The 27,137-nt window shown below is 43.2% G+C and overlaps 1 protein-coding gene and 1 long non-coding RNA gene across 4 annotated transcripts in view; one reads left to right on the forward strand and one right to left on the reverse strand.

The window, feature by feature from the left end:
• IRX5 (iroquois homeobox 5) overlaps positions 1-6,075 on the reverse strand; it is a 20,712-nt gene extending 14,637 nt beyond the window's left edge. For 2 of the 3 annotated variants that reach the window (XM_019749778.2, XM_074314866.1), the window contains exons 1-3: positions 5,359-6,075; positions 3,869-4,274; positions 2,911-3,690 (exon numbers count right to left, since the gene is read on the reverse strand). In XM_019749778.2, coding sequence (XP_019605337.1) covers positions 2,911-3,690; positions 3,869-4,274; positions 5,359-5,607 — 1,435 coding nt within the window. In that variant the 5' untranslated portion in view covers positions 5,608-6,075. Of the gene's footprint in view, positions 1-2,578; positions 3,691-3,868; positions 4,275-5,358 lie in introns of those variants that run through there. The other variant, XM_019749779.2, reaches the window with a different exon arrangement.
• On the forward strand, positions 5,622-19,299 carry LOC109457116 (uncharacterized). Its single transcript, XR_012490533.1, has 8 exons — positions 5,622-5,828; positions 6,288-6,406; positions 6,499-6,624; positions 6,868-6,953; positions 7,303-8,018; positions 11,502-11,647; positions 13,067-13,132; positions 17,773-19,299. It is a non-coding gene; the product is annotated as an uncharacterized LOC109457116 (long non-coding RNA).
• The last annotated feature ends 7,838 nt before the right edge of the window (positions 19,300-27,137 follow it).

Here is a 27,137-nt window from a genome sequence, read left to right on the forward strand (position 1 = left end):
CCGGAGATATTTCCTAAATGCCCGAACCTCGATCTGCCCGTCAGGCCGCCCCCAAACTGGAAAGACTCCAGACACCAGAGAAACCACTGGCCTCCGAAAACCCAGCTCTGCGAAGGAGGAAAAAAACCGTAAACTTAATTGGGGGCTCGTACTGGAGACGAAGTACGCAGGAAACCGTAGACCCCGCAGAGGCCAGGGGCAGGAGGGATGCTGAGAGATGACAGCGACTCGGGTGCTAGTCTTCCAGCTTCTGGCAGTTTTGCTCCCCAGCCGGGAGGCTCCTCGCGGAGCCCCCCGTTGGGGAGAAACGCCGCGGGCTCCCTGGTGCGCGGTTCCTGTTCCCAGGCAGCTTTGCGGGCGTTCGCCTCCCATCCCCGAGCCTCTGCAACCAGACTGGGGAGGCCTGCGCCGCGCCATTTGCATATTCCCGAGAACACAAGGAGGCCTGTAATTTTCTCTTTTAAATCGTTGGACAGGGTTTAGGGCCAGTGCTTCCAAAACCCCGCAGAGTTGATGTCGTTCTTAAACTCTCTCTTAAGAGAAGGGGACTGGCCTATTCTTCTGACTTTTTCAGAAGACAAGGTGACTCCTGGGGCTGCATATTCAACAGGGGCGGGGGAAATCTGATTGTGAACCAGGCTGTTGGGGGTGGTGGAGGGGGCTGGGGCTCAGGGGGCGGGGGGTGGGGGTGGGTAGGGCAAGTCATCTCTGGAATTCAATTGTTTAAAAAAATCATTTATAATTAAAGGGACAAAATAAAATACGACCGTCTCATGCATATTTAATCATTCACACTTCCAGCTTTGAAACCATTTTCCCTGCGTGAATTTTCTCACTAATTTAAACTCTGAAGTCGACTGCTGTTCGGAAAAAAAACATCTGGACAATGCAGCTTTCAAACTCGTTTAAATTCGAATAAGCTAAAGGAGCCCCGTTGCAGCTTTTTAAAAAAATAGCAAAAGTAAAGACTCCGATGAAAGTTTCGGGTGTGTTTTCAAAAGCAAGTAGGGTTAAAATGATCTTTAATAGAAATGCAAATAACTGCATTTTGATTTAGCCTAATTAAAGCAGTGTTGTGTGCAAACGCATTCTTTCTAGACTAAGGCTTGGGTTTAATAGAGCAAATTAATTCTACTCGCTGGAGTATGTTTTTGCAGGGAACCCTCCCCAACCCCGACGACCGCAAATTTCCCACGAAGTAACACACGTCTGCGGTTGCATATCTTCCGCACAAAATGGAGACGCGAGCACCCGCAGTGCTCGCGGGCCTCTGGCGCAGGGCGGTGTCTCCTCATTTGGGATTGAGACGCATCCTTACCATTCATTTTGAGATGAAATATGCGGGATTAAAACGAAAAAATAAAATCTCAAAAAGCTTTTGTAGCTACTTGGACTCTTGTATCTGAGATGGGAAAAGTGCTAAAGCGACGACAAGCCTGCTGAGTTCACAGCAGTCTCATTATCTAGGCAAATTTCCTCGAACTTTTGAAGGCCACTTGTCCAAAACGGGGCCCTTGGCGGGGGTGGGGGCTGCTTTCCGGGTCCGATCGGGGTTCCCCTCGCTGCCCCCAAGCTCCTGTGGCGCTCACTCCCCTACTTCCACCACTCTTTCTCCAATCTCCTACTCTGCGGAGTGCAGGCTTGAAATTCAGGACAAGTGTGACACCTACCTGTGAAAGGGGGGAACCGTCCCCTCGCCGGTCCCGCCGTCCCAACCCCGCGGCTGTGCGGGGATCTACCCCGCTGCCTACCACCCGCACCGTCGCGGATGGAACATTTACTAATTTAATCAAATCCCACGAAGAGATCAATGCCCAATTTTGAAGGGGTAGGCAAGACAGTGACTTGGGAAGGCCTTCTCCTGGGCACCCCCTAATGCTCCCCGCCCGCATTAGCCCACAGCACCTTTGAAATAGTAATAAGGGCTAAATCCGGCATAAAATCGAACTCATTAGCAAAGTTCACCAGCTGATTGCTTTGCATAAAACACGACACTGATTGGAAGTAATTAGGTTAAGCGATGTAGTTCGGGTGGTGCCTGTCTCTAGCTGGCTTTGCCATCTCTTCTCCCTTCTGGGCATACACTTGGGTCTCTCTCCTCCTTCCTCCAGGGTCCAATCTCCCCCAAGCAGCCCGCATCAGTGATTCAAACCTGCAGTCCCGGCAGGGCCAGCTTCCCCGGGGCTTGCAGCCTAATTATGACCCCAGCACACGGAGGTTCTGTGGAACCTTTCATTTACCAGTTCGAAAATAACTTGCAGTTTGCACCTTTTGTCCAAGGCGATGGACAGTTTATTGAGGCTTCTAAAAAGTAATGAGTGGCTTTGATTATGTTAAAATCTCTTTTAATTAAATATTTTGCATTTTACAAAGGCAGCTGCAGTTTCTTTTACTTTTTAAATCTAAGAGTATAACCTGTTTCCTTTCTGTAATAATACTTTAGATCATACCCAGAAAAATCAATAGGTGTAAAAAATTAAATTAAACTTGTATTTTTAAACTATGAAACAGTTTGGGGGGGAAACACAAATGTATATATTTATATTACAAAAAAACATTAAATGCCTGTACAGGTGTCTTAATTTCATAATTTACTTCAAAGATATTGAATTATCAATTTAAATACAAAATGCTACATTAAATATACAGAATAAGATTTAATACAAATCCTTTTTTTAAATTTTTTCTTTTCGGTTGGTTAAGACATTTCTGTGTGTGTGGAGATGTTTACATTTTTATGTCATCCATCTCCATAAACTATAAACTTTTTAATAGGAGGGGTAGGTTTTCTCTCTCTCTCTCTCTCTCTCTCTCTCTCTTGTTGATGGAAAAATAACTGCCAAGGCCATGTTTTTTAATAAATTAGGAAAGTCCGGGACCGACGCAGCCCGCGTTAAATGTCGGACATACCTTTCTTCAATTCATAGGGAGAGTCTTTGCACAGGTCTAGCTGGGACTGGCTCCGCAACATTTTCGGGTCTTTAGCCAAAGCGTCCGCTCGGTTCAACACCGTCTGGTTTAATCCATTGAAATGCGAGCCTGGACCGGTTGTGGGGCCTGGTCCGGGACCCGGGTGGCCGTGAAGGTGTCCGAAGGAGCCATAGTTCGTGTAGCCAGGATAGAAGGGCGCCGTGTAGTAGAGAGGCCGGGACAGCACCGTCCCGCCTGGAAAGGGACACTGCGCTGAGGGCGAGCGCGATGGCGCCGGGGCCGGCGACGCGCGGCTGCCTCCTAGGGCTTGCCCTGCTACGGGCCCAGGGCACGGTGGGCACGGAGAGCCCTCGCTCCCGCCGCCCCCGTCCTTGACCTTGTCCGAGGATGTGGCGATCTCTGCCAGAGACCACAGTTTGGGCTTGGCCAGCACCGCCTGCGGCGGCGGTGGAGGGGGAGAGTGTATGACCGAGGGCCCGCCGGGACCCGGGGGCAGCTCTCCCGCGGCTGGGTGAGGGCCCGGGGCCGGTGTGCCCGAGGGGTAGTGAGGGCCCGGGTCCTCGGCCAGTCGCGCCGCTGCTGGACCCGCGGGGGAGGGCCCGTTGGCGCGGGGGGGCCCAGGTAATGCGTCCAGGCGGCCCTCGGATGGCGGCTCCTTAAAATCCGAGTCGCTGAGACTGCCCTCGGTCTCCTTGCCGGCGGGAGTAGGCGACCCCTGCAGCCGTTCGCAGCCCGAAGCCGCCTTCTGTTCCGCTCCTCCTGCCGGAGAAACCCAGGCCATCAGAAGCGCAGAGGCCTCGCGGGGGAGAGGGGGCCCAGGTCCCCGCCCGCAAAGGCAAAGACCCCTGCCCCCAGCCTCCAGGCCCTGTGCGCCCCTCTCCAGATCCCCCTATTCCTTTTTACTCTGCTCAACACACCCTTTCCCGCGTCCACCAACCTGCTTCGGGCCCCTCGGGGTCGTTCTTGTCCTCGGGTTTCTGGGGCTCATCCTCGTCGTTCTTTTCCAGATCAATGTTCTCCTCCTCCTCCTCGTCCTCGCTGCGGTTCCTCGGAGTCCACGTCATCTTGTTCTCCTTCTTGAGGCGCCGGCGCGCGTTGGCGAACCAGGTGGACACCTGGGTGAGGGTCATCTTGGTGATGATGGCCAGCATGATCTTCTCGCCCTTGGTGGGGTAGGGGTTCTTGCGGTGCTCGTTGAGCCAGGCTTTGAGTGTCGCGGTGGCATCTCTTGTGGCATTCTTTCGGTACGCCGGGTCCCCGTACGGGTAGGAGCCCAGGGGCGCCGCGTAAGGGTGGTACCCCAGGGAGCCTGCCATGCCCGGTGGATGGTCATAGGGAGAACCCTGCGGGGAACAGGCAGAAAGAAGGTGAGAGTGGGCCGTGTTCTCCACTGCCACCTGGGCGACCAAATCACATTTTCCCTGCGACCCGAGGTCTGCGGGCGACGAGGCCCGAACTCAGGCTTCCGCTGGACTAGGGCTGGCGGGCTCAGACCCAGAGGCAACCCCTCCCCCTCCTCCGAAGGCAACGGAGGCTCCAACTCCTGAGTCCGGTCCTTTGCCAGTGCTTGAAGCCGTTCTGGCTTCGGCGGCACCTTGTCGGCCCTAGGTTGCCCGGGAACGTCCGTCCCCCGTGCGTAGATCCGACCACTGCGACCAGGCCCTCCACCCAGGGAGAGGCCCGGGCAGCGGCGGCGACTCTACGCTCCGCGCCTGGGTGGCTTCACCTTAGTCGCAAGGGGGGAGACCATGGGAAGTAAAGGCATTTTCCCCGCTCCAAAGAAAGACAAACGAAAAGCTAAGCCTTGCCCCGGCACACCCACCCTCCCCAAAATGTTACTCCAAACCGAAGTCACGGCGCTTTTCCAGAAAGTGCACCGGGCCGAGAAATCCCGGATGCACCGCAGCTCCGCCGACTTTTCAGAAATTTAATACCTCCAAATCGGATTGCGAAGATAGGATTACGGATTTGCAACATTTTGGAGGACTAATTAAAGGCGAGGCCAAACACATTTACATAGACTTCGCACGCTTCTGCTCAGATTTCGAGTATATTTCTTTTGAACTACTTTTCCAAAATTGCAAAACTAAAAAAAAAAAAAAAAAAAAAAAGGTAAAACTGCAGGGCAACCTGGAGCTCACGTTTGAACCAGAAGCTGCTCTTTAATTGTAGCTACCTCTCCCCCCCCCAAAAAAAAAAAACACTTTCCGCCAGCTCAGCGATCCAAGCAAGACGCGGCTCTCCTCTCCGAGCAACTCCCGAGCCCGTGGCCCGGGCGAAGCCGACCGAGACATCGCCCAAGTTTGCAGGGGCCGCGGAGCTTGGCGGGGGCGGTTCGCGGTGGCGCGGAGGCCGGTGTCCTGGTAGCCCCCGCCCGCCCCGCGCGGCCCCTGCTGCCTTCGCCGGCCGCGGCTCCCGCTCACTCACCACGTATGAAGAGAAGGCGGCTGCCGCGGCCGCCGCGGGGTCTGCGCCGTACTGGAGGTGCGAGTTGTAGCCCGGCGAGGGCGCCGTGAAGGCGGTGGAGCCGGCGTAGGGCGAGAACGCAGAGCCGGACGACGAGCGGCCGAGCTCATCCGTGCGGGGCCCCGAGATGACGCTGGTGCTGTACGCGGGGCACGAGTAGAGCGCCAGCGAGGCGGACGGCTGGTACAAGTAGCCCTGCGGGTAGGACATGGCCACACACGGGCATGGGGCGCGCCGCGCTGCGGCCGCCAACTAGCCGGGCGGCGCCCTGCGAGGGCGAGCGTGCGGGCACCTGGCCTCCGGCTGCCCCGGGCCGCTGCTCCTCCGGCCCCGGCTCCCGGGCTCCGGCTCGCGGCGCCTCCTCGCTGGCTTCCCGCGCGCCTCCGGCTGCGACCGCCGAGCCCGCTTCTCTGCGCGCCTTGCTCGCCCCGGCTGGGTTTTCCCCCCTTTCCTTGCTGCTTTCTCTTTTTCCCCCTCGCTCTTTGCACTGGGGGGCTCTGCTTTTGGCTTCGCAAAGGTCCTGCCAAGATGCTAAGTTGGAAATTGAAGATTCTGACGCCTTGTGCGCGCCTGAAGCTCCTCCTTCCCGGGGTGTAGTCGGTGGTTGGACTGGCAGGAGCCTCTGGGCGGCCGCAGCCAACCCGGCCGCCAGGCGCGCCTCGTCCTCACCCTCTTCCTCCCGGGCTCCCTCTCCGGCTCGCTGGCGCTCCCCTCGCCCCTCCCTCGCGCCCGCCTCTCCTCCGCGGCCCTCCTCTCCCCCCCTCCTTTTTTCTCCCCCCTCCCTTTCCCAGTTTCTCCCCCTCTCTCTCTCAGACTCTCGAGCGCCGGCCCCAGGATGACAATCACATCCCAGGCACTGTGATCTCTTCCAACTTTCCTCCTCTACTAAGTCCGGGTGCAGCGGCGGTTCCGAGGCACCGCGGGCCCTGGCGGATCTGGCCGCTCCGAAGCACAAAGGGAACGAGGCCGAGAAGGCGCGCCAGCGAACGCTCTGCTCTCTCTCGCCAGAGTAAATCGCGGAGTTCGAGGATTTCTCGTTTGCCAGGCTGGACTCAGAAGCGGGTAGCCGCCCTCCCTCCCCTGGCTTCTCCCCCAAGCCAGGGGGCCCAAGAGCGAATTGAAGACGCGTAATGAAGGGCCCTGGGAGAGCCCAATGAGTGCCCTCGTCCGGGGAGCAGGGAATCCGGGATGCCTGTCCCTCTCCACCAGCAGCAGTAGCAGCAGCAGGTGGGCGACAGACAGGCCTTGGACATCTGCACGCATCGGACCCGGCCTTCCTTCCACCAACTCCCTGCCAGACTGCCAGGGAGAAGACACTGGGGGCCCGGGACATGTGGAGATAGCCTTTCTCTAGAGGGGAGGTAGTGGGCAAGAGCTGCAAGATGGACTAGGTCTCCGGACCCCACTCCCCTCTACCGCCACCCCCTCCCTACGCCTAGCCGCTTCGTTCTCCGCGCTTTTCATCTCCAGCTTGTCCCGCCAAGCCGATGATGGTTGTGGAGGGTGCGGATGCCTTTCCTCTTCGCACGCGCTCTCGCACCCGCCCATGCTCCACTGTAAACACTGCGCAGAGCAGTGCCCAGCCCAACCACTGTTTGTTCAGAGAGGCGCTGGCAAGGCAAACACACACAACTGAGTCACAGGCAGAGAGACCTTGCCCACGACGGCCACACGGTACAAAACAGACCCTCGGCCTGTCCACCCCGCGCCGCCACAAGCCACAGACGCTCTCGATCTAGGGGACAGACAGGGGCGCTGGTGAACCAGCACAGGGGCCGGCACATTGTTGGGCACTTCGCTGGAGCTCAGTATATCAGGGACTTTGTAGCCTTTTATATTGGGATCACACTATACAGAAAGTCCTCGGCCAAGACTTTGACAGGCGAGGTACACTTATTTCTTAAGCTCGGGTCCCCGCACACCAGCCCATTCAGCACACTCAGACACGCACGGCGGCGCGACTTCGCGCACGCGCGCTGACTCCTCCCCTCCGTCGGCTCTCTCAGGCTCCGCCCCTCCAGCAGATACACTCCAAACCCTTTCGGTCCTCGCGGCGCTTTCCCTCCCTGCCTTCACCTCTAATTGGACGCTGGCCTCCATTGACTCCGCCCCCCGAGGACGTGAGCCTGCTTCCCTTCGAGTCACGGCGCCGAGGGGGTGGGGCCGGGCGGGGCGTCGGAGCACTATTGTCATGGAGACGGGAAGCCGGTGGCCTCGGTGGTGGGCACAGCCGGGCCGGGTTGGCTGCGAATCTGCGGAGACTGAGGCGAAGCCGAGCGGCCCGGACGGCTGGAGGAGGAGGGAGTGCGGAGCCGGCCAGCGGCGGCCTCTCGGGCAGCCAAGAGGTGGTGTCTTCCCGGGAGCTGTCTAGGCCTGAGTGGTCTCGGGGAGCGCCCGGGAGCGTCTCCCGCTTCCTCCCTCTCCCGCCCCCACACCCCGCTCCATTCTCTCCCGCCTCTCGCGGTCGCTCCGCTCCTCAGAGACCGCCCCCGGCTCCGCCCGCTGCCGCCGCAGCCCCTCGCGGTAACGGTCGGTAGCGGCCCGCGCGCGCCGCCCGCCGGGAGCTCGCGCCGGCCACGAGGGAGCGTCCGCGTCCCGCGCGCCCGCGCCGCGAATGAGAGGTGAGCCCCGAGTTCCCCATCCCGCCGGGGTCCGCCCCGTCGCAGCCGGGCTTCCCGCCCCTCGAGCCACGTTCACGTTCCCGAGTGAACCCGCTGGACGCGGCAGCGCGCCGCCGGTCGCCGGGTGGCCTCGGGCCGCGTAAGTGTTGGGCGGGCCTCTCCTGGTGTCACGGTCCCCGGGCGGGCGCGCGTGGGTGAGTGAGTCCCCTCTGCCTACGCGCGGCGGCTTCATCCTCGGCCCTCGTCCCGGAGGCTGATTTCTGAGCGGGAACCACGGAGGTTTGTCCCACCGAGAGTCTGAGTCTGTCACGCAGACATCCTCATTACATCATCCTGCCACTCTGCGCTGCTGGCTCTGCCCCCCTCCCGGCCCCCACCCCCTTTTCTTTTACTGTCTTCTTTTTGGGGTCAAGGACTGGGGAGAATCCTGAAAGATATTGAAGCATTTAGAATTTATGGTTCCGTTGCTGTGGTTGTCACCTCCGCTCTACGTCAAATTTAAGACTCATTTCTTAAAGGATGTCTCTATTTTCTGCTTTATTTGCACATTGATGGCTCTGCTGCGTGGCTGGCCACAGCCGCCCGGCGTCTGAGATAGACTTGTGCTAATATGTGAAAGGGAAGAGCTGATCATTAGCAGGCAGACGGGATTCAGATAGCATCTGGAGGGTTCGCTCCGTTTTCCTGCAAAAGCTGTCCCGTTTTTGCTGGGAGACACGGGGTTTTAACTTTTTTTTTTTTTTTTTTTTTTTAATCTCGGTGGTAGTGGCGATAGGTTCTCTCTCCCTCCTTGCCCCCCTTTATTCATCAGCTATCCCGTTTGGGAACCTGCTTACTTGTTAGTAGTGGTTTCTCTGGGCTCTTGTCACGGAAGCTTTCTCCCCCAGGAGAGGTGAGAGCTCCCTCCCTCTCATTTCAGGTGACCATTTGGGGGGATGGAGCCTACTATTGCATTTGGATCTTTCTGAACATTTTAATTTCAACCAGGGGGAATAGGTATGCCCTGATTGTGTTTACCGTCGGATTTTAAAAATTGTGATTTTAGAAGTTATTAAGGATTTATGGGTTTGTCATGTCTGCACGGATCCAGTTATGCATAACTCTTAAAATGTAAAGCTTTAAAGTAAGATCCACAGTTGTATTGCTAAGACACGGCCTTAGAGCTTGCTCTTCGAGTTTTGGCTGTACAGTTGCTATTGTTGAGATCAAGTGCAAAAGAGGTTATTCCTGTTTATTTAGTGTAATAACTGTTTACAGTTGAAACTTTAAAAGACTCATAAAAGTAGGTCTGCTGTATTTTAAAGATCTCATAATTTTTGTGGGAGAGACACAACACCCACACTAGGAAAGGCAACAGATTGCTTCTGTCATATCGCTTTGCTGTTTTGGAGTGTACTTAAAGGATTATGATTGATAAGGCTGTCTTACCAGAGAATGTTGACACAGGTGTGCATCGTTATCTTAATTAAGATCCTGAGAAAATGTTGTCTATAAAATGGTGACATAAGAAGGGCAGCATATTTTTGTACAGTTTTGCTTTGGGAGAATTTAATTGCACTTGAAACCTGTCTTTGAGCTTCCAGATTTTGTGAGCACTTTGGCAACAGAAGTTGTAGAGAGAAATGATAGTTTAATGTTAAGTGTTCTGGCATGTCCTAATACTACTTGTGGCGTTTTGGCAATGCCTTTGTCGGCTTTCTTTGTGCTCTATCTTTGTGGAATAATGGTTACTAATTTAAAAAGAAAAGCATTAACAGAGCAGTACATTAAGCAAACGTTTATTAGTGTTCAGAATAAATCTATAGAGGAAGGGATGCTTTATATGCAGAAACAGGAATATAATAAAAAGATAAATATGTGAGAAATTTATGCCACTTCGTTTTTTTGGAAAACAGTTCCCTAGAATGTTTTAATGATCTACAGCAATTTTTTCCATATCATCCTTAGCTTCATTGCTAATGGAATGCCTTGGTTTTATTTCCAGAAATAGACAAAAAACTGTTTTATTTCTTCCAAAATATTGTTCTGTAAATTGGAATTGATGAGCAAAGGAAGATAGTGCATTTAGCTCCTTATTAACTTAAGGATAAGAATCGTAACCTGGGTGACCACTAAATTAATACTACTGTCCTTGACTTCAAATCTCTGAATGCAAAAACAAAAGCAAGAGGGATGCTGTTGATCATATTACCCTTGGCTTACCCAGCACCTAATACTCTTTAACATCAGTATTGCATTAGGATCCCCACCCCCCCTTTGTAGATCATGATTTCCTGGAAGCCGCCTGTCCATCAGTGGGTATGTAAGATGTGTGAGTGTTTTTCTTTAATATTAAAACTTATTGTAGAAAGAGGAAATGAAAGTGGAGGAGGCCACAGGCATATGATCGGAGAAGCCAGGTGTAGAGTCACAGCTCATTTGTGACTCCAAGGTTAATTAGCTGGCTAGAATTACATGGTAAACTAAAATCAAAGAAAGACTTATTTAGATTTGTTTTCTGAAACTAAAACAAGAGCATTAATTGTGAAATAAATGCTTTACTGATCCCCCAACTTCCCCATCAGAATTTTTTTTCTGGCAGCTAAGATCAGCATCCCCACGCTGTTATCCTTGTGTTATTTTCAAATTTGATGTGCTGTGTTAAATGACATAGCAGTATGAACTAATTATCTATCACCTGTTTTAATAAGTAACACAAATAGTTATTAATATATTTTAATATTACAGAAATCTTAGAAAAAATTCAAGCGTTCTTTAGTTGATAACATGCAAGTAAATGAAATGTAATCCTGAGTGAATTATAGATTATGAAAACAATATCATATTCTGAAATAATGTTTTAACTCTGAAATAGCATAGCCTGTTTTGTGTGGTAATATCACAATATATTTGTTTATTTCCCTTCAATTTCAACAGTGAGTTGGCTTCTGTATTTTTAACTTCTTTTTGGTGTAATTGTTAGCTGTTTTATAGAGAGTAATTGTTCTTTATAGAATAGCAGCTGAAGCACTCTAAGAAGATGTAAAACCGTGGAATTATTTTTTTCTGGTTCAGTAATGACAGGTTTGCTTTTACAACACTTTTACTCTGAAGTGTGATTCCTATGACTTATTTCTGCATAAGTCTTCAATATTTTTATAGCTAGAGTATACCTAAGCACCAATTTAGCTTGGCAAATTAACTTAGGTGCTTCAAAATTGAAAACCAGTATATTCTAATGTAGTTTAAGTTTAAGTCTTTATTAGTAAGGATGCACTTAACATTTGTTCAGGAGAAGGGAATATAATTTTCTCCTACAGTTGTCATTTATGTAATCCATTTTGCTAGCCTTTTCTCAGGCTAATGATATTCCACATCTTGATACAGCCTTTATTTGTTTTTTTTTGCCGTAATATGGAGTGATACCTTGGAGAAAATTAGATTAGATATTCATATCTAATATCCCAAAAGTATTTAACTGGTCTTCTGTGTTTCCTTAAACAGAATCATTTCCAGTTTCTGTGCAGGTGATAAGTATGGTGCTTCCATAATACATTTGGATGTTTTCAGCTAAGTTGCCTTCTGAACTATGGGGTTCCTCCAAATGTTGGCTGAACTTTGTCCTTGCGCAGCCCCAGGCTCATCTGCAAGTGAGTGTCTGCACAGTATGCTTGTATGTGGAATACACCCCAAATTGCATGTGCTGGTTTTACCACAGTATTTATATCGGTAATAGGGACTAAGGACAGAATGTCACTTGAGGCTTTTGATTATTAACATTTTACTAATGCATTAAACAAGGGTTCAGTAAATAGAAAAAATTTTGATTCATGGAAATACACTGAATAATTTATTTTTAATGATATCATTGGTTAGTGAAATTTATAAACTCAGTGCTTTTCATAAAACTTTTAAGTCTAAGGTTACGATATTTTTGTAAAAATAGAATGATTATTTGAAGGAAATATCTGTTTATACCAAATTATATGTTGTTGTTTTTTTAAAATTTTATTATTTTCATTACCCAGTTCTGTTCAGAATAAATTTGGTGGGAGTATCAGCTCCAGTCATTAGTACCAAACTCTCTTAATGCAAAGAGTACACAGTTGTATGTACAACTCGTCATTTCTCATCAAAAGTGGGGCTCCTCAGTGCAAGCAGATGAGAAAGCTGTGAGAAAAAATTATTTTGCAGACTATTTGTGTTGTGTAGTGGGGAGAGCAAGGAACTGGATTTAATGATAGAGAACATTTTGTTAAGTAAAAAAAGATGGTTGTATGACCCAAAAAAAGCTAATTTTACAGGAGGCAGCTATAGTTAGTAGAGCCTGCAATAGAACAAATGCTTCTCTGCGAATACTTTCAAAGGTATTAAAATGATTTTTAACATAATATGAAGTAATATGTAATTGTTCTTAAATAACACATTTGTGTTCCCCTATCACTGATTAGGTCTTATGGAGATGGGGTTTCATGTATGATCAGGAACTGAAGCATTACAGCCAGTTAGAAAATACACAACACAAATAGAAAGAAAACACTAAGCAGTGAGCAATCTGATTCCTCTTTGTTTGCCTTTAAACTTAATTTTTTTTTTTGAACCATGTGTAAAGTTGTTGAATTTAAGAGATAAGAGGTTTGGGGTTTTTTTCCTCCTAAGGATAAATATAGGAAAAAATCTAAACATATCTGTGAATTAGTTGAGGTTTTTATCGTTGTCAACCAAAATTTATTAAGATTCATATGTTATATATATTAATAGTATTCAAATGTATTAAAACTCACACTCGTTTTATATAAAATGGGTGTGTGTGTGTGGTGGTGGGGGAGGTTCCCCACTCTTTTAAAAATCTGAAGAAAACACGTCCTTTCAGCAGTAATAGGTTATGGTTGATTAATTGAGAAGGTTGTGTTAAATGTTCTCTGGTGGAAATAGCTACAGTATGCTCTTTGAGAAATGTATCATTCAGGAATAAAATCAATCGAAGTATTGGTAATTAAATTGTAATTCCATGAAGGAAGGAAGTGGTAGGAAAGATGAAGCTAACTATTGCTGTTTTTCTTTTTAAGAATCTACGGTTCATAATGGAGCTACTGTGCTGGCTATTGGAAGGAGGAGATTCTGAAGATAGAGAGGTAATATTATCTCTTTTAAAAGAATACTTTCCTCTGTAATCCTAAGCCTTTATTACATATAAGAACTTTATCTAGTAGACAGCCATTTCTTTACATTTGAGATATGAAAATGATCTGATTTTCCTGTGCTGAGTTTTTGAGCTGCTTCTCCCAGAGCTATGGGTTGTGTTGGGAGAGCTGAGAAATCTCATCTAGGCATACTCAGCACCCTTAAAATAGCGTGTTTCTGAGAATTCGATCTGTGATGGTGGCCTGTACAGTTGTAGTAGACGTCATTTTAGTTGGTAGCTGATGTGCATGCAGTTAGCAGGTTGTTGGGCTGTCCTCATTTACCTCCCAGCCTTTGTTGCCTCCTCTGGGGGAATGCTCTCTTCTGCAGGGCGATTTATTGCCAGCCACAACCAAACTGTGAGTGGGAGACTTGGGGGTTGACAACTGGCTCCAGAGCTCTACCAAGGAGTTAGCTGGGCCCAGCCTCGGCTGCCCTAGTGCACTGCGGGCCAGGAGTGTACACACACACACACACACACACACACACACAAACACACACGAGTGCTTTTTCTAGTTCACAGCTTTAAGTCCCTTTCCATTTTTCGTGTAATCCTAGGCTACGGGTAATTCTGTCCTTTTCCTCTCGTTAGGTTGGCTTGCTGCTTGCTTTTGCAGCTGTTGCAGGGACTCAAATGGAATGGAGGACTTTGTATTATTCTGCATGATATATTTGATAATTTATTTGTGTGCTGTTTCATTTTCAAAAACCCAATGTTGATGTTAAAGAATGAACCTAAGATTGTTAAAGAACGAAAATTATGTTCAATTTGTATCAATAAGAAAAGCTTCTATGTCTCAAGCTATGTTGCCACATTGAATATGCAGGTTAAATTGAAAACATAAAACCCTTTTATAAAAGACTAGTTACTACAGCCAAGACTGTTTATACAAGCTTAAGTTGTGTAATGGTGTTTATATCATTTTTTTTCCTTTTTTAAAAAAATGTACTTTTCTAGTCGTCAAAAATACCTACTCCCTGAACTACATCTATGGAGGGATATTAGTAAAACAATAAAGGGCTTCATGGTGTCTAATTATATAATGAGGAAATTGGTAAGCATTGTGGTAATGAAAATCAGTTTCTTCTATTAAGGAAGCTAGTATACATTTAAAAACAAAACCTTCAGGAAAAGAGTCTTAAATCTTTAAATCAAATGATGTTTTTGATTAACACAACAGGAAGGGGAAATATACCAATGTCAGATTCTTTTATTCATGCCTAGGTAGAAGTTGTAAGCAGCTAAGGAAGCCATTAAAATGTAGCCTAGAAAAAATGGTGATATCAAAGTGATTACTTGGAAAGCAGTTTACATTTGCAAAACAATTCGATATTATGACCTTGACGAACTTTTACACTTTATATACTTGGGTTATTACTCCAGCTTTTAAAATAGCGATCTATGGTATAGCTTGTTTAGGGAATGCAAGGGTATTTTTGAGTTGACTTAATAGATCTTGCTGGTCATCTTAAAATATGCTACAATATTACAAAGTTGAAATGTAATATGTATTAATAGAAGGAAAATATAAAATTTAATATCTTGGCAACTGAGACCTTTAGACCTACTTTAAAAGTATAATCTCGATATCTATGGCACTATTTTTTGTCTTTGTTATATAGATAGAATTATGGATATTCTACAATCCAAATGTCTAATTCATTAACTCCAAATTTGATTCTCTATATTAAAAATGGACATGCTTTACAAAGTAAAATTTTGAGTCATGGGCTAATTTATTAAGCGTTAGTACATAGAAAAGCAGCCTTGATTAATTTAGAACTCTGAAAGGGGACAGGTAAAACTGTTTTCAGCTGAAATTTCCTAATACAGCAACCATTTAAATTAAATGTTTGTTAACATAATAGTGATGGCATTTTCTCCTCCTCCTCCTTGTGGTTTTGTCCAACTAGATGTTACAGTGGCAATTGCACTGACTGTTAAGTGTTTAAATGATGACACCATTATGTGAAGTGATTTTGAAATGAGAGATTCCAGCCAAGAATTACATCTGCTCCCATCTCCTTCAAATCATACTCTCTGGCAGTACAGATTATGATTGATTTGTTTGTGACAGATTGCAGGAAACAGTCATTGATTTTTCAATATTTTACCTTAAAATTATTTACAGTTGTAACCATGGGGAGGTATTTCCATGGGCTGTCAGCCCCTGAAAGACTAGGATAATATTCCCTGCTCTCTGACAAGACAAATTACCTGTAATGAGTGCAGTAGCTGAAGGGTATACTTTTATTTTAAAATATGTCAATAACCCCAGTGACTAAACGAATATTGATTTAGCATAATGAAGCCTGAGTAATGTGAAAATGAGCTTTTTCAAGGAGCATGGTAAAGACTCTCTTTTTAGCTGGTTCTAAGAAGCTTTTCATGCTTTTCAACTAGCCAGTGGCGATAAGGAGTTTTATATGCGAACCATCAGGAATGATAACCAGGGTCCAAATATTTTGCCCTTGTTTTTACTGATTCTTTTTCAAATCTTATTTGGAGTCTCTTAGCCATAGAATAGCTCCAGATTTGCTTGATCTTATCTTTACCCGACTTAATATTTTTACAATTCCAACATATTTTGTATTACAATCTCCGGTAATGAATATTAAAATATAACTATATGTACAATCATTTGTAGATGACATAATAATTATCTGAAGACATTTCAAATGGGTTATTGTAGTATTTAATGTGCCGTATTTTATGGTAGAATAATTCCCAGTCCCTGGACATCAGATTGCTTTCAGTGGGAATGAAGATTAATTTACTTAAGTCCTGATATTGTAGGCATCATGAAACATAGCATGTTTTCATTTTTGTCAGACTTCCACCCCTTTTTTAAATGTAATTCTAACCTTTTTATGGATTAAGATCTCAGTACATAAGGTCCTTCAAACAAGAATGATAGCAGAGATGTATATCGCTTTATTTTATAGTCCATCAAGGAGCCTGAAGATTTTATGACTGAATAAGTATCTCCATAGCTAACTTGGTAAGGAGAAAATAGGGTAAACAATGCCAGTAATATATAGCAGAAAAATCCGTATTTGAACAAGATGTCCAACTGATACTTCATGGGAACCTAACATTTTATGATAACTAATAGTAATAAAGTCTTATTAAAAGCAATAGGTAAAGTCCGTTTAGAAATTAAAAATGAATTATGATTTAAAGAAAATTCAGATGGCTTTTTGTGCTAGTTCTCTTGTAGCATGGCATTGGAAATGTTGCAATAAAATGAAAAATACGAACATATCTTTTAATGGAAAAAAGGATAGACTCTAGAACAAAAAAATTATTTCATTTTTTTCCCAGGTATTTGCCCAAGGGTGGGACACAGATGATCTGTCATTCGTCTTAGGTGCGTCTTGCAATAAACTAGATGTTATATAAAATACTGGTCCCATGGTTTCAAATGGTGTAAGATTTCATTTCTCCATCACCGCTCCCCCAAATTCTTTCCTTTGCTCTATTAAAATGACCCTTGAAAATAGAAATATGAGGGATGTACCATCATCATATATAAAACTGATAATCCAAATTCTTCAACCATTAATTTGGTTTATAGTTTTTTAAGTTGATGTAGTATCCACAGAACATAGGTTTCTACGGATAAGGCATAACAATAGTTATACCTTCCAGAAAAAAATGGATATAGATTATTTAATTGCTATTTTTTGTAGTTTCTTCAGACAAATCTACACTAAGGAAAACATCTATATTGTTGTTTAGTTTATTTTGGAGTAAAATAATAAATGTATTCTAGTCAGTACCTTTGACCCCATTCTTTAGTTTCAACATGTGTGTTCATTTTACAGTACATGTGTAGAACTATTTACGTGAATTAAATTTAATAAATACGTAGATAAAGTAAAGTTTTTTGGGGGAAATTATTCTGTTTTGGATATTATGCCTTTCTCCGTTTCTCTTCTCCCCTTAAAAAAAAAAAATAACTTGCCCTTGTTTTTTCTTCAGGGAATAACTATATAAAATATTTTTAAATCATGCAATTCATTACCTTGGGTTGGTTAAAACATTTACTTTTTGAAAAGGAGAAAATACTGAGTTTGAAAAATCTTTCGTGTATTTTTATCTAGTAAGATAAACAGTTTACTTTGTCACAGTACATACCAATCTACTTAGTTAATTTTTTTCCAGAATTCATTTTACTGTGTTTGATCTGACCTATGATAATTTAATATAGGAACAAATTAGCATATAATTCTATTTTCCATGTCACCTCAAGCAGTAGTAGAATTGTACTGCCACTTTTGGGGGACAATTTGATAGTTTATGTGACTGTAGCATTAAGTGTTTGCATATGTTCAGTGCATCCTGGCTCATGTGTTGTCGAATGTTTTAAAGTAAGCAGTTAGAGGAAATACCCCTGGTACTAAGTTATTAAAATGTCTCCTAAAGGTAGCATTTTTAATTAGTGTACATAATTGATTAATGATTTGTCTTCTCCCAAGCATAAAGCAGCAGGGCAAAGTTAAGTGCAGTTGGTGAAGTGGAAGATAATAGGGATTGATGGTGACAGTGATCATGACAACTAAATGTTTTTTTGTTTGTTTCTTTTAGATTCAGCTGTCGGTCTTCGAAATTTCCTGAGGTCTGTTCAATCTAGATGCAAAGGACATGGAAAAATCAAGTGCTCAAGTGGTTTAAATGTTTTGGATGTTCCTATTTATAGACTATAGTATTTTTCCCATTAAAATCCCAAGTTGTCATTCAGAAGAAGGTTATGTGCTTCTTGATCACCAATTTTATTTGAAATGCTAGTATTGTAGAGTATCGCCAAACATTGGTTGTTTTAATCAAAGTATAGAAAAAAAAATCAATTTCAGAAGTGAACTTTTTTTCCCTAAAATGTCTTTATTGGGTTGAATGAATGTTTATACCTGAAAAAGAGGTCTCAAAAAAAATAAAAATCCCTTTCTCCATCATAGCAATCTTCTGGCAATCCAGTATCATTAGAGTAGGTTTAAAATCACTTTCTTCTGTGACCCTATTATGTTTGGGGGAGAAAAAGGAATTGAAACATATCCGTGTATATATTTTAATTCTCTATATTAGTCCCTCTGGAATAGAACATTTTCTCCTTAACAAGTCTATTAGCTCAGCTCACATACAAGAAACAGTCGCCTTGACTGGCAGAGCGTCTGCTATGTGTTTGAACATTTGATTTATGTAAAGAAGGTTGATATCCAGTTTTCACAGAGTTCTTACATTAGAGTAGACTCAATAATGAGGACTTGCCTCCTCATTGTGAAATTCCTTGTTGTGACCTCTGTGGTGACTGCAGGATAACGGAAGGATTCGTCTTCCTCTGCGGCAGGCAGGCCTCCCGCCTCTGCGGTGTGAACACTGTGACAGGGTATGTCTGACCAGAGATAGCCCTCAGCTGGGGAACTGGGGGAATTCGCAGAGGAAACTGCTCTGAGTTACAGTGTTGGGAGTAACCCAGTTTGTACGTCATCCACTTCTGTAGTTTTGACCAAGGATCAAAGTGCTATGATGAATTCTTAAGCTCAGATCTCAGTATGGCAAAGTCAGTTTATCAGGCTAGAGTATTTGTTTTTTTATTATTCTAATTAAACTATATTTTGAGATAATTATAGACTTCCCATGCAGTTGTGCTAAATCATGGCGATCCCTTGTACCCGTTACCCAGTTTCCCCAATAGTAACACCTTCTAGTGTCTAGTACGGTCACAGCCTGGGTGTTGACATTGACACCGTCAGGTACAGAACGTTTCCGTCACTGCAAGGATTCCTCAGGTTGCCCTTTTATATCCATACTCACTGCTTTCCTAACCCACCCCCTTAACCCTAACAACCACTAATCTGTTCTCCATTGCTATAATTTTGTCTTTTCAAGAATGTTACATAAATGGAATCATGTACTGTGTAACCTTTTGGGACTGGCTTTTCTCACTCAGCATAATTTTCTGGAGATTCAACTTGCATATATCAATAGTTTGTTCTTTTTTATTGTTGGGTAGTGATCCATGGTATGATTGGCCCATGGTTTGTTTAACCATTCACCAGCTGGGACAGGGGTTGTTTCTAGCTTTTGACTATTACAAATAAAACTGCTATAAACATTTGTTTACAGTTTTTTTGTGTGAACATTAAGTTTTCATTTTCCTGGGATAAATGCCTAGGAGTGCAATTGTGGTTCATATGATAATTATATAGAGTATTTCTTTTTAAGACTAGAAGTGATTTTGTGTGTGGATGGGAAGACAAGGAGGACATCTACATTTTTGTGGTGTTTTTGCTTTAACTGGATTTGTTTAGGATTTTAAAACATGCAGACTGTCATAAATAACTTGTACCCGAATATCAAAAAAAAATTTTCCACAACCTAGATTTTTTTCTTATTTTTGGAGAAATACTTTTTAAAAATTTTTAAAGAAATATTTTGTGAGAGATAAACAATTCCTGTGTAAAAGAATAAAGGTAGACATACTATAGAAAAGATGTTGCAAAGCTGAGAGGTTACTTGAAGAAATTTAGGGGGAATTTTCCAGGTGTTAATGGAGACTTGACATTCAATGATATATTCTAACAATTTCTGAATTGATAGACTCTTTAGCTTTTGTTGCCGTCATCTTCCCTGCACCTTTTATTTATAGAATTAATTCATTATCTTTATAATTTGTGTTCAGTGGTATTGCATTTAATGCTCATTTAATTCAACTACATGCACTTAGTAGGGAAAAGAAAAAATTTTATTTAAGTATTTTTTCTTAGTACATGGCCCCTAAAAATGCAACTGCTTTACAGGATGTTTAATGGAAGAAACAGCTGTGTTCCAAACCCTGATGGAAATAGTACTGTTTTATAATTATTGAGACATAGTGAGGTATGTACAAAATTGTGGGTGCTATTTTTTGGGGGAGACCCACTAAAAGGATATTCAAGGATAATTTTTACTCTGATTTTCCATCATATATGTTAACTTTAAAACTCTGATGGAAGATATAGCTTCATTTTTTTTTTTAAAGAAACTTTGGATGTGGTTAACTGATTACAATAATCCTACTAACAGTCAATATTACAAATCTTTATTTTTTTGAGTGAAGCACTAGGCTCAGGGGACCCATCTTTCAATGCTTCTAAATATAGTTTCATCATTTTGGTCATGATCATAGTGATATAAATGATGTAAGATAATACAAAATCCTTGCCCTTAAAAATGACCTGGGTAAAAGTATGTATACATGGAATTTTTATACACCAGTAGGCATTTATCATTAAGCCGCTATTGAAGCACCCCATTATCTAGCACTTCTAGGCCCTGGGAACCTAACAGTAAAGAAGAACCATCCAGCCACTATTCGCTTAGCGTGATTGTCACCGCGCTTATCTTGGGCAGTGGGGACGGGGAAAGTAAAAAGGAACTGAGACAGAGACCAACGTGGTTATGCATTACTAGAAATCAAGAACCTTCCGGATTCAGGAGAGAAACTAGCAATGCTGAAACTGCTGGAGCAGACCTCACAGAAAATAGGCTGGAATTTTGAAGGAGCATACGAGTATTCAGAGGATGCCCAAAAATTTGTATACGCATTGTAAGATAACATCTCTTAACATGCGTATACATGTTTTTGGCACCCCTGGTCTACATGTGATGGAGACGGAGGACATCAGCTAGGAAGAGGGAAGTGAGCTGAGGTGTGGTTTGTTGGAAGTGGGGTGGAATCTGGTCTGGCTAGAATTTCCTGGGGCTTCAAAGGGGCTATATCACAGCCCCAAAGTATATGTAACAGCTTCCTATGTTTTAGGAACTCACCAGAAATGAGGCTTGCTTTTTAAGCAGAGTAATATTTGAATTTAAATAATGTGAGTGAAAAAAACTAGGGCTTGGAAGTATCTTTTAGTTCATGAGGCTCAATCTGTTTGTATGTAGGTGTGTGGGTGTGTATGTGTAAAATAAAATATAATTTCCCTCCTTTTGTTTTATAAGGAATAGAATATTTTACATAACTTGTCTGTTGTCTTAAATGCATTATCTGTAACACTATAATACTTTTTAAAGTTTTAGTTTATTTTAGGCTTAAAATAACAAAAGAATTAAAAGTTTATTTGGAAAAACTCCAAAATTAAAACAGCAAGATCATATGTAGATAAAAAGTTACATAAAGAGTACATTTGTAAGATTATATATAGAGCTGATGACTTTACTAAGAAACTATTTTGAGCACCCTAAGAAAATACAAGTATTTCTGTGCATTATTTTTCTTATTCAAAATACCTTACAAACTCAATGCATAAAAATACCTTATTTTTCAAGGTAGTAAGAGAGCTAAGAGCCTTTTCTAAATATGCATCTAATTTTAGGTGGCTAAAATAGGAAAGCTGTAATATGACTGAGGCCCCTTTAACTGGGGAACTTGGAAAAATGAAGAGACATAGGGTCTGGTAGAGTTGCTTTAAATTTCTATAAATCATAGGTTTGACCAAAGCAGTTATAAAAGACATTAAAATTAAGATATTCAGGATTTTATATGTAATAATATTGATTCCTATATCCCCAACTATATGGCATTGCCAATATTGGAGGCGGAAAAGAATCATGTTTTGTAAAAGGGCTACATTAGGTCAGCGACTTCAAAGTTCTGAGTATATATATAATGACCAACCGTTGTGGAATCATCTTGTAATACTGTTTATCTAGCAGTTAAAAAAATAAAAGAAAAAGAAAACGGTGCAATTTTAGACAGTTTAAAAAAAAAAATTTTTACAAATACTGCAAATCATAGGTTGGTTACCACTAGACTTCCTGACTCTGCTGTGATTGCTGTATTCTCTGTATATTCTTTTAAAATACCAGGCACTTTATAATTTTGTCTATAATTGTTTATATATATTTTCTCCACAAAATGTTTTTAGAACAACTTACTGCTAAATTACCCTAACCCACTTGTCATCTTTCAACTTTATGTATGAATATACTCAAGTGTCAGTTGCAAGACATTAGCAGACTACTTTATTTTTTTCCAGGAGCCTTCTTATTCAAAATACCTTTCAAACTCAATGGTAAAAATAGCAGGCCACTGCCACTTGCAGGCTTTTGAAGCTGGAGAAAGCTTGTTTTTCATATGAAGAAGCCGAGTCCCAGGAAGATGAAATGACTGCTAGGAAGTGATAATGAGGATCTTTGACTCCAAAGCAAATACGGCCAACTTGACGATGCAAGTTTCCAATTCTGAAAATTCAGCTTACAGCTACTTGTATCACAGCCATGTTCTTGGTGATATTTTATTCTTTATATGGTAGAAATAAATGTCTACTGTCATCTGTACATGTCATATAAACGTTTTGGCACTGAATATGGGGACAATATAGTAGCAAGTGAACGTGTGCTCATCTCAGAACTGGATTGTAACCACTAGAATTCATGACCATTTATGCATACCTGCTGTGTTTTAACATTGTGACAAATCCAGGGAATCACATATGAATACGACATGTTCCCTGAATTCAAGAAATTGGGCACTAGGCTCAAGCCTGGAGAGGAAATGGTGAACAGCATGCAGAGTTTGCCCTCGTGGAGCTTCGAGCTAAGAACTACTGTGGAGAGAGGCTTACACAGACCATTTCAGCACAGCATGGTAAGAGGGAAAGGCCAGGTGTCGTGGGACCACAGGGGCGCCATCCCTAACCAAGCCTGACAGGGTGGACAAGATCAGGGAAGGCTTCCTGGAGGAGGGGGCATTGGGGTTGAGCCCTGAAGGAAGTGGGCTCCAGGCAGGGGGAGCAAAGACCAAAGACAAGTGAGAGCACAGTGCTTTGGGAGTCTGTAAGCAGTTTGAGAGTCAGGGGAGGGGTGTGTGCAGAGATGGGAGAGAGACAAGAGTAAGCAGGGGCCAGGCTGTGGAGGGCATTTCTATGCCCGACAGAGAAGTTTGCTCTTTGTTTTACATTCACCTGATCAAGTCTGTGTTTTAGAAATATCACTCTGGGTGGTGACATGGGAAGTGTATTGGAGGCCAGCAAGATTGGACGGTGAGAGACAAGTACGGTGATTTTTGCTAGTAGTTGTCCAGGTGAGAGAGAATAGTTGCTTGAGCTAAAAGAGTGGCCAGAGAAAGGAGAAATGTCAGTGGATTGATGGGAGATACTAAGATGCTGGAAATAAAAGGACTTGGTGACTGGTTACATGTGAGGATAAAGAAAAAGCATGTCAACAAGAGTGTCCAGACAGTTTCAACAGTCAGAGGTGGTGCTGGTGTTTTGAGACAGGGAGCTGAGGGAAAGCAGGTCTAGTGGGGAGAAAAAGATACAGTGTGGGTGGGCAGAGCCTTTGGTTTTGAGGTGCCAGTAGAATATCCAAGGGGTCTGGAACTTACAATCTAGTAGCAGGCAGGGAACACAATCTATTCTTTTATAGTGGTGTAAATTTTTTTTCTCTTAAAGGGCCAATTTCTCAAAAATGTTTTCTTCATTGCATTTTTTTTTGTTAGTTGTATAATATAGCTGCAATGGTCCTGTGAAAAACAAGTCTGAGATAAATTGTTATTATTGAGCAATGTTTGTTTTGAAAAAGATGGGGTTCAAAAGCCTGTAAAGTAAGGAAAGTGCTGTTCCTACTTATGGTTACCCACTAAACAGTTCAATGAATTAAGTGTACTAAATTTCAGGTGTGCATAAAAATTTAAAGAGAGCGAGGGGCAAAACATTTCCAGGAAAAAAAAGCACTGGAGAATACTTTTGTTTTTAGAAACTTGATGAGGTTGGATTACACGTATGCTTAAGTAATTAGTATGTAATGGTATCTGGATCTTATTACCGCCAACATTCATTCCACAAGTGCTTACTCAGCACCTACTAGATACTGGGTATGGACGGCGCTGGCCGTAGAGTGGGCGCCACAGTTCCCATGAGCATGGTCCTTTCCTCGCAGAGTTTGTCGTCTACCTGACAGATTAGAAGTCCTGAAGGGAGCTAGCTCTTTATGATATTCCTGTCAGTGTCTGCTTCATAGACTTGACACACAGAGGTCAGGCAATTAAGTTTGTGAACTCATCCTAGAAAAAGTGCCACATACCTCATTGCTCAATATCACCATGGTCACCTTCCAAGTACTACCCTTGGGAAGCTATGCACCAACACCAGCGCCTAGTCCACCCTTCAAAGCAATTTTGGAACTCTTTTTCTGGAATGGCCATCAGAGCTGTCATCATATTACCATTGATGCCCTGAATGTCATCAAAATGTCTTCCTTTCAGTATTTCCTTTATCTTAGTTTAAGGGTAAAGAAAGAAGTCACTGGGGCCAGGTCAGGTAAGTAGGGAGGATGTTCCAATACAGTTATTTACTGGCTAAAAACTCCCTCACAGACAGTGCTGTGTGAGCTGAGCATTGTCGTGAAGCAAGAGCCATGAATTGTCGGTGAAAAGTTCAGGTCGTCTAACTTTTTCACGCAGCCTTTTCATCACTTCCAAATAGTAAGCTTGGTTAACTGTCCAGTTGGTACAAATTCATAATGAAGAATCCCTCTGATATAAAAAAGGTTAGCAACAATTTGCAACAAATTGGTGAACTTAATTGTCAGACTTCGTGTGTGTGTGTGTGTGTGTGTGTGTGTGTGTGTGTGTGTGTAGCGGGGAGCCAAAAAAAAATATACACATGACTTGCGCTCATCTTTTGTTATCTATTTATATTATTACAATTTTTAATAAGGTTTTTTCCATTCTTAAAATGTGTATACATTTTGTTGGCACCCTCTGTGTGTGTGTGTGATCAAATACATTGTTTCTATTATTTTGAATAAACTGTTATCTGTGAGGTCAATTAAGAAAAATAAAGGTTTTACCTTCACTTACTCCTTTTCCTATGTTCATCCTTTCTTTATGTAGATCTGAATTTCTGAATTGTATGATTTTTCTTCTCTCTAAAGAACTTGTTTTAACATTTCTTACAAGACTGGTCTACTCTCAACAAATTCTCTCAATTTTTGTTTTTCTAAGAAAGTTTTTTTCTTCTTTACTTTTGAAGAATAATTTTTTAGGGTACAGAATTCTAGATTGGTGAGGGTTTTTTAATTTCCTCTCTAAGTATTTTACTCCATTCTCCTCTGCTTACATGATTCTGAAAAGTCAGATGTAATTCTTGTCTTTGTTCCTCTGTAGGTAAAGCATTTTTTTCCTCTGTTTCTTTTAGGACTTTATCTTTGCTTTTCTGCAATTTAAATATGATATGCCTATGTGTAGGGTTCCCCCCCACCACCCTTGGCATTTATCCAGCTTGTTCTGTTTCCTGGATCTGTGGTTTGGTTATATGACATTAATTTGGGGAAATCTCAGTCATTATTGCTTCAAATATTTCTTCTATTCCTTTCTTCTACTTCTGGTACTCTCATTATGCATATGTACATCTTTTGTAGTTATGTCACAGTTCTTGGATATTCTGTTTTTCTCATTCTTCTTTCTCTTTTCAGTTTTAGAGATTTCCACTAAGATATCCTCAAACTCAAAGATTCTTTTTTCAACCATGTCCAGTCTACTAATAAGCCTATCAAAGGCATTCTTAATTTCTGTTACTGCATTTTTTATCTCTAGCATTTCTTTTTTTATTGTTTCTTAGAATTTCCATCTCTCTGCTTACATTATCTGTTTGTTCTTACATCCTATCTGTTTTATCCCTTAGAGTTCTTATCATATTAATCATAGTTGTTTTAAATTCCTGGTCTGAGAATTCCAATATCCCTGTCATATCTGAGTCTGGTTCTGATGCTTGCTGTCTCTTCAAACTCTGTTTTTGCTATGCCTTTTAGTTTTTTGCTTTTGTTTTTGTTTTGCCTTGTAATTTTTTCTTGGTATTCAGGTATGATGTACTGTGTAAATTGAACTGTTGTAAATAGGCCTTTAGCAATGTGGAGATAGGTCATGGTAGGTGGGGAAGCATCCATTAGCCCTATGACTAGCTCTCAGCCTTTTAGGGAGTCTGTGCCTCTTGCCTGAACTTCAGAGATGCTTCTCAGTCACCCACTCCCCTTAGATGGGACAGGATGACTAGAGAAGGCTGGTGTTGCATATTTCCCTTTATGTGGAAGGCCAAAGCCAACTGGAAGTGGGTGTTTCTTTTCCCCCACATCAGTTAGGCGCTGATAAAACCCCAGCAGATCAGGCTCTGTTAAAATAGTTTCTCCTGAAAGTATGTCTTGTTAAGAACAGAATGCTCTGGCACTTTTTAAAATGATTCCCTTTCCCCTCCCCCGTCCGGAACCTGGGAAGCTGGAGAAGGTTTTTCTCTGGTATTCACTGTGCGAAGCTGGTTGAACTGGAGAGAAAACTCACAAAAGTGTGGAGAACACCCTATGACTACATCCCCTGGAGATTTTGACTCTCTGAGCCTCCAGCAATTTGTCAATTACAGTTTAGGTTTCTCCTGCCCTAGAACTGGTTCCGGTGGAGGAACCAGTATTGGTGGAGGAACAATTCTCTGTATTGACCTTGCTGTCTCTCTAATTTGAGGGACAGCTGTTTGCCCTGTGACCTCACTTCTCTTAGTGATCTAAGATTTGCTGATTTTGCAGTTTGCTTAGCTTTTTGCTTGTTGTTGGGGTGGAGTGGTGACTTCTAAGCTCCTTACACGTCAGAGCAGAAACTGGAAGTCCACAAACTTTTCTTATCAGCCCATGACAAGATAAATACCAAAAATAAGAGAAAGCATTTCGAAACTTGTATTAGCAATTTGACATTGCTGTGATACCCAGGCACACGATTTTATATTTTACAAGAATATTGATCCACAGACAACTGGATTTAAGAATAAAACAAAACAGCAATTGGCCCTGCAATGCAGATGGATGGAGAAGCATGGGACTAAGAGGCAGTCAAAACCATGCTGGTTTGGGATGGGAGCTACACCACTGTTGCAGTTGTCTGGAAGGTACCCTGAGCTCCCTGGGGATGAAGGTCAAACTGCCTGGAG

The sequence above is a fragment of the Rhinolophus sinicus genome, linkage group LG11 (genome assembly GCF_036562045.2).
Source record: "Rhinolophus sinicus isolate RSC01 linkage group LG11, ASM3656204v1, whole genome shotgun sequence".
NCBI classification, from domain to species: domain Eukaryota; kingdom Metazoa; phylum Chordata; class Mammalia; order Chiroptera; family Rhinolophidae; genus Rhinolophus; species Rhinolophus sinicus.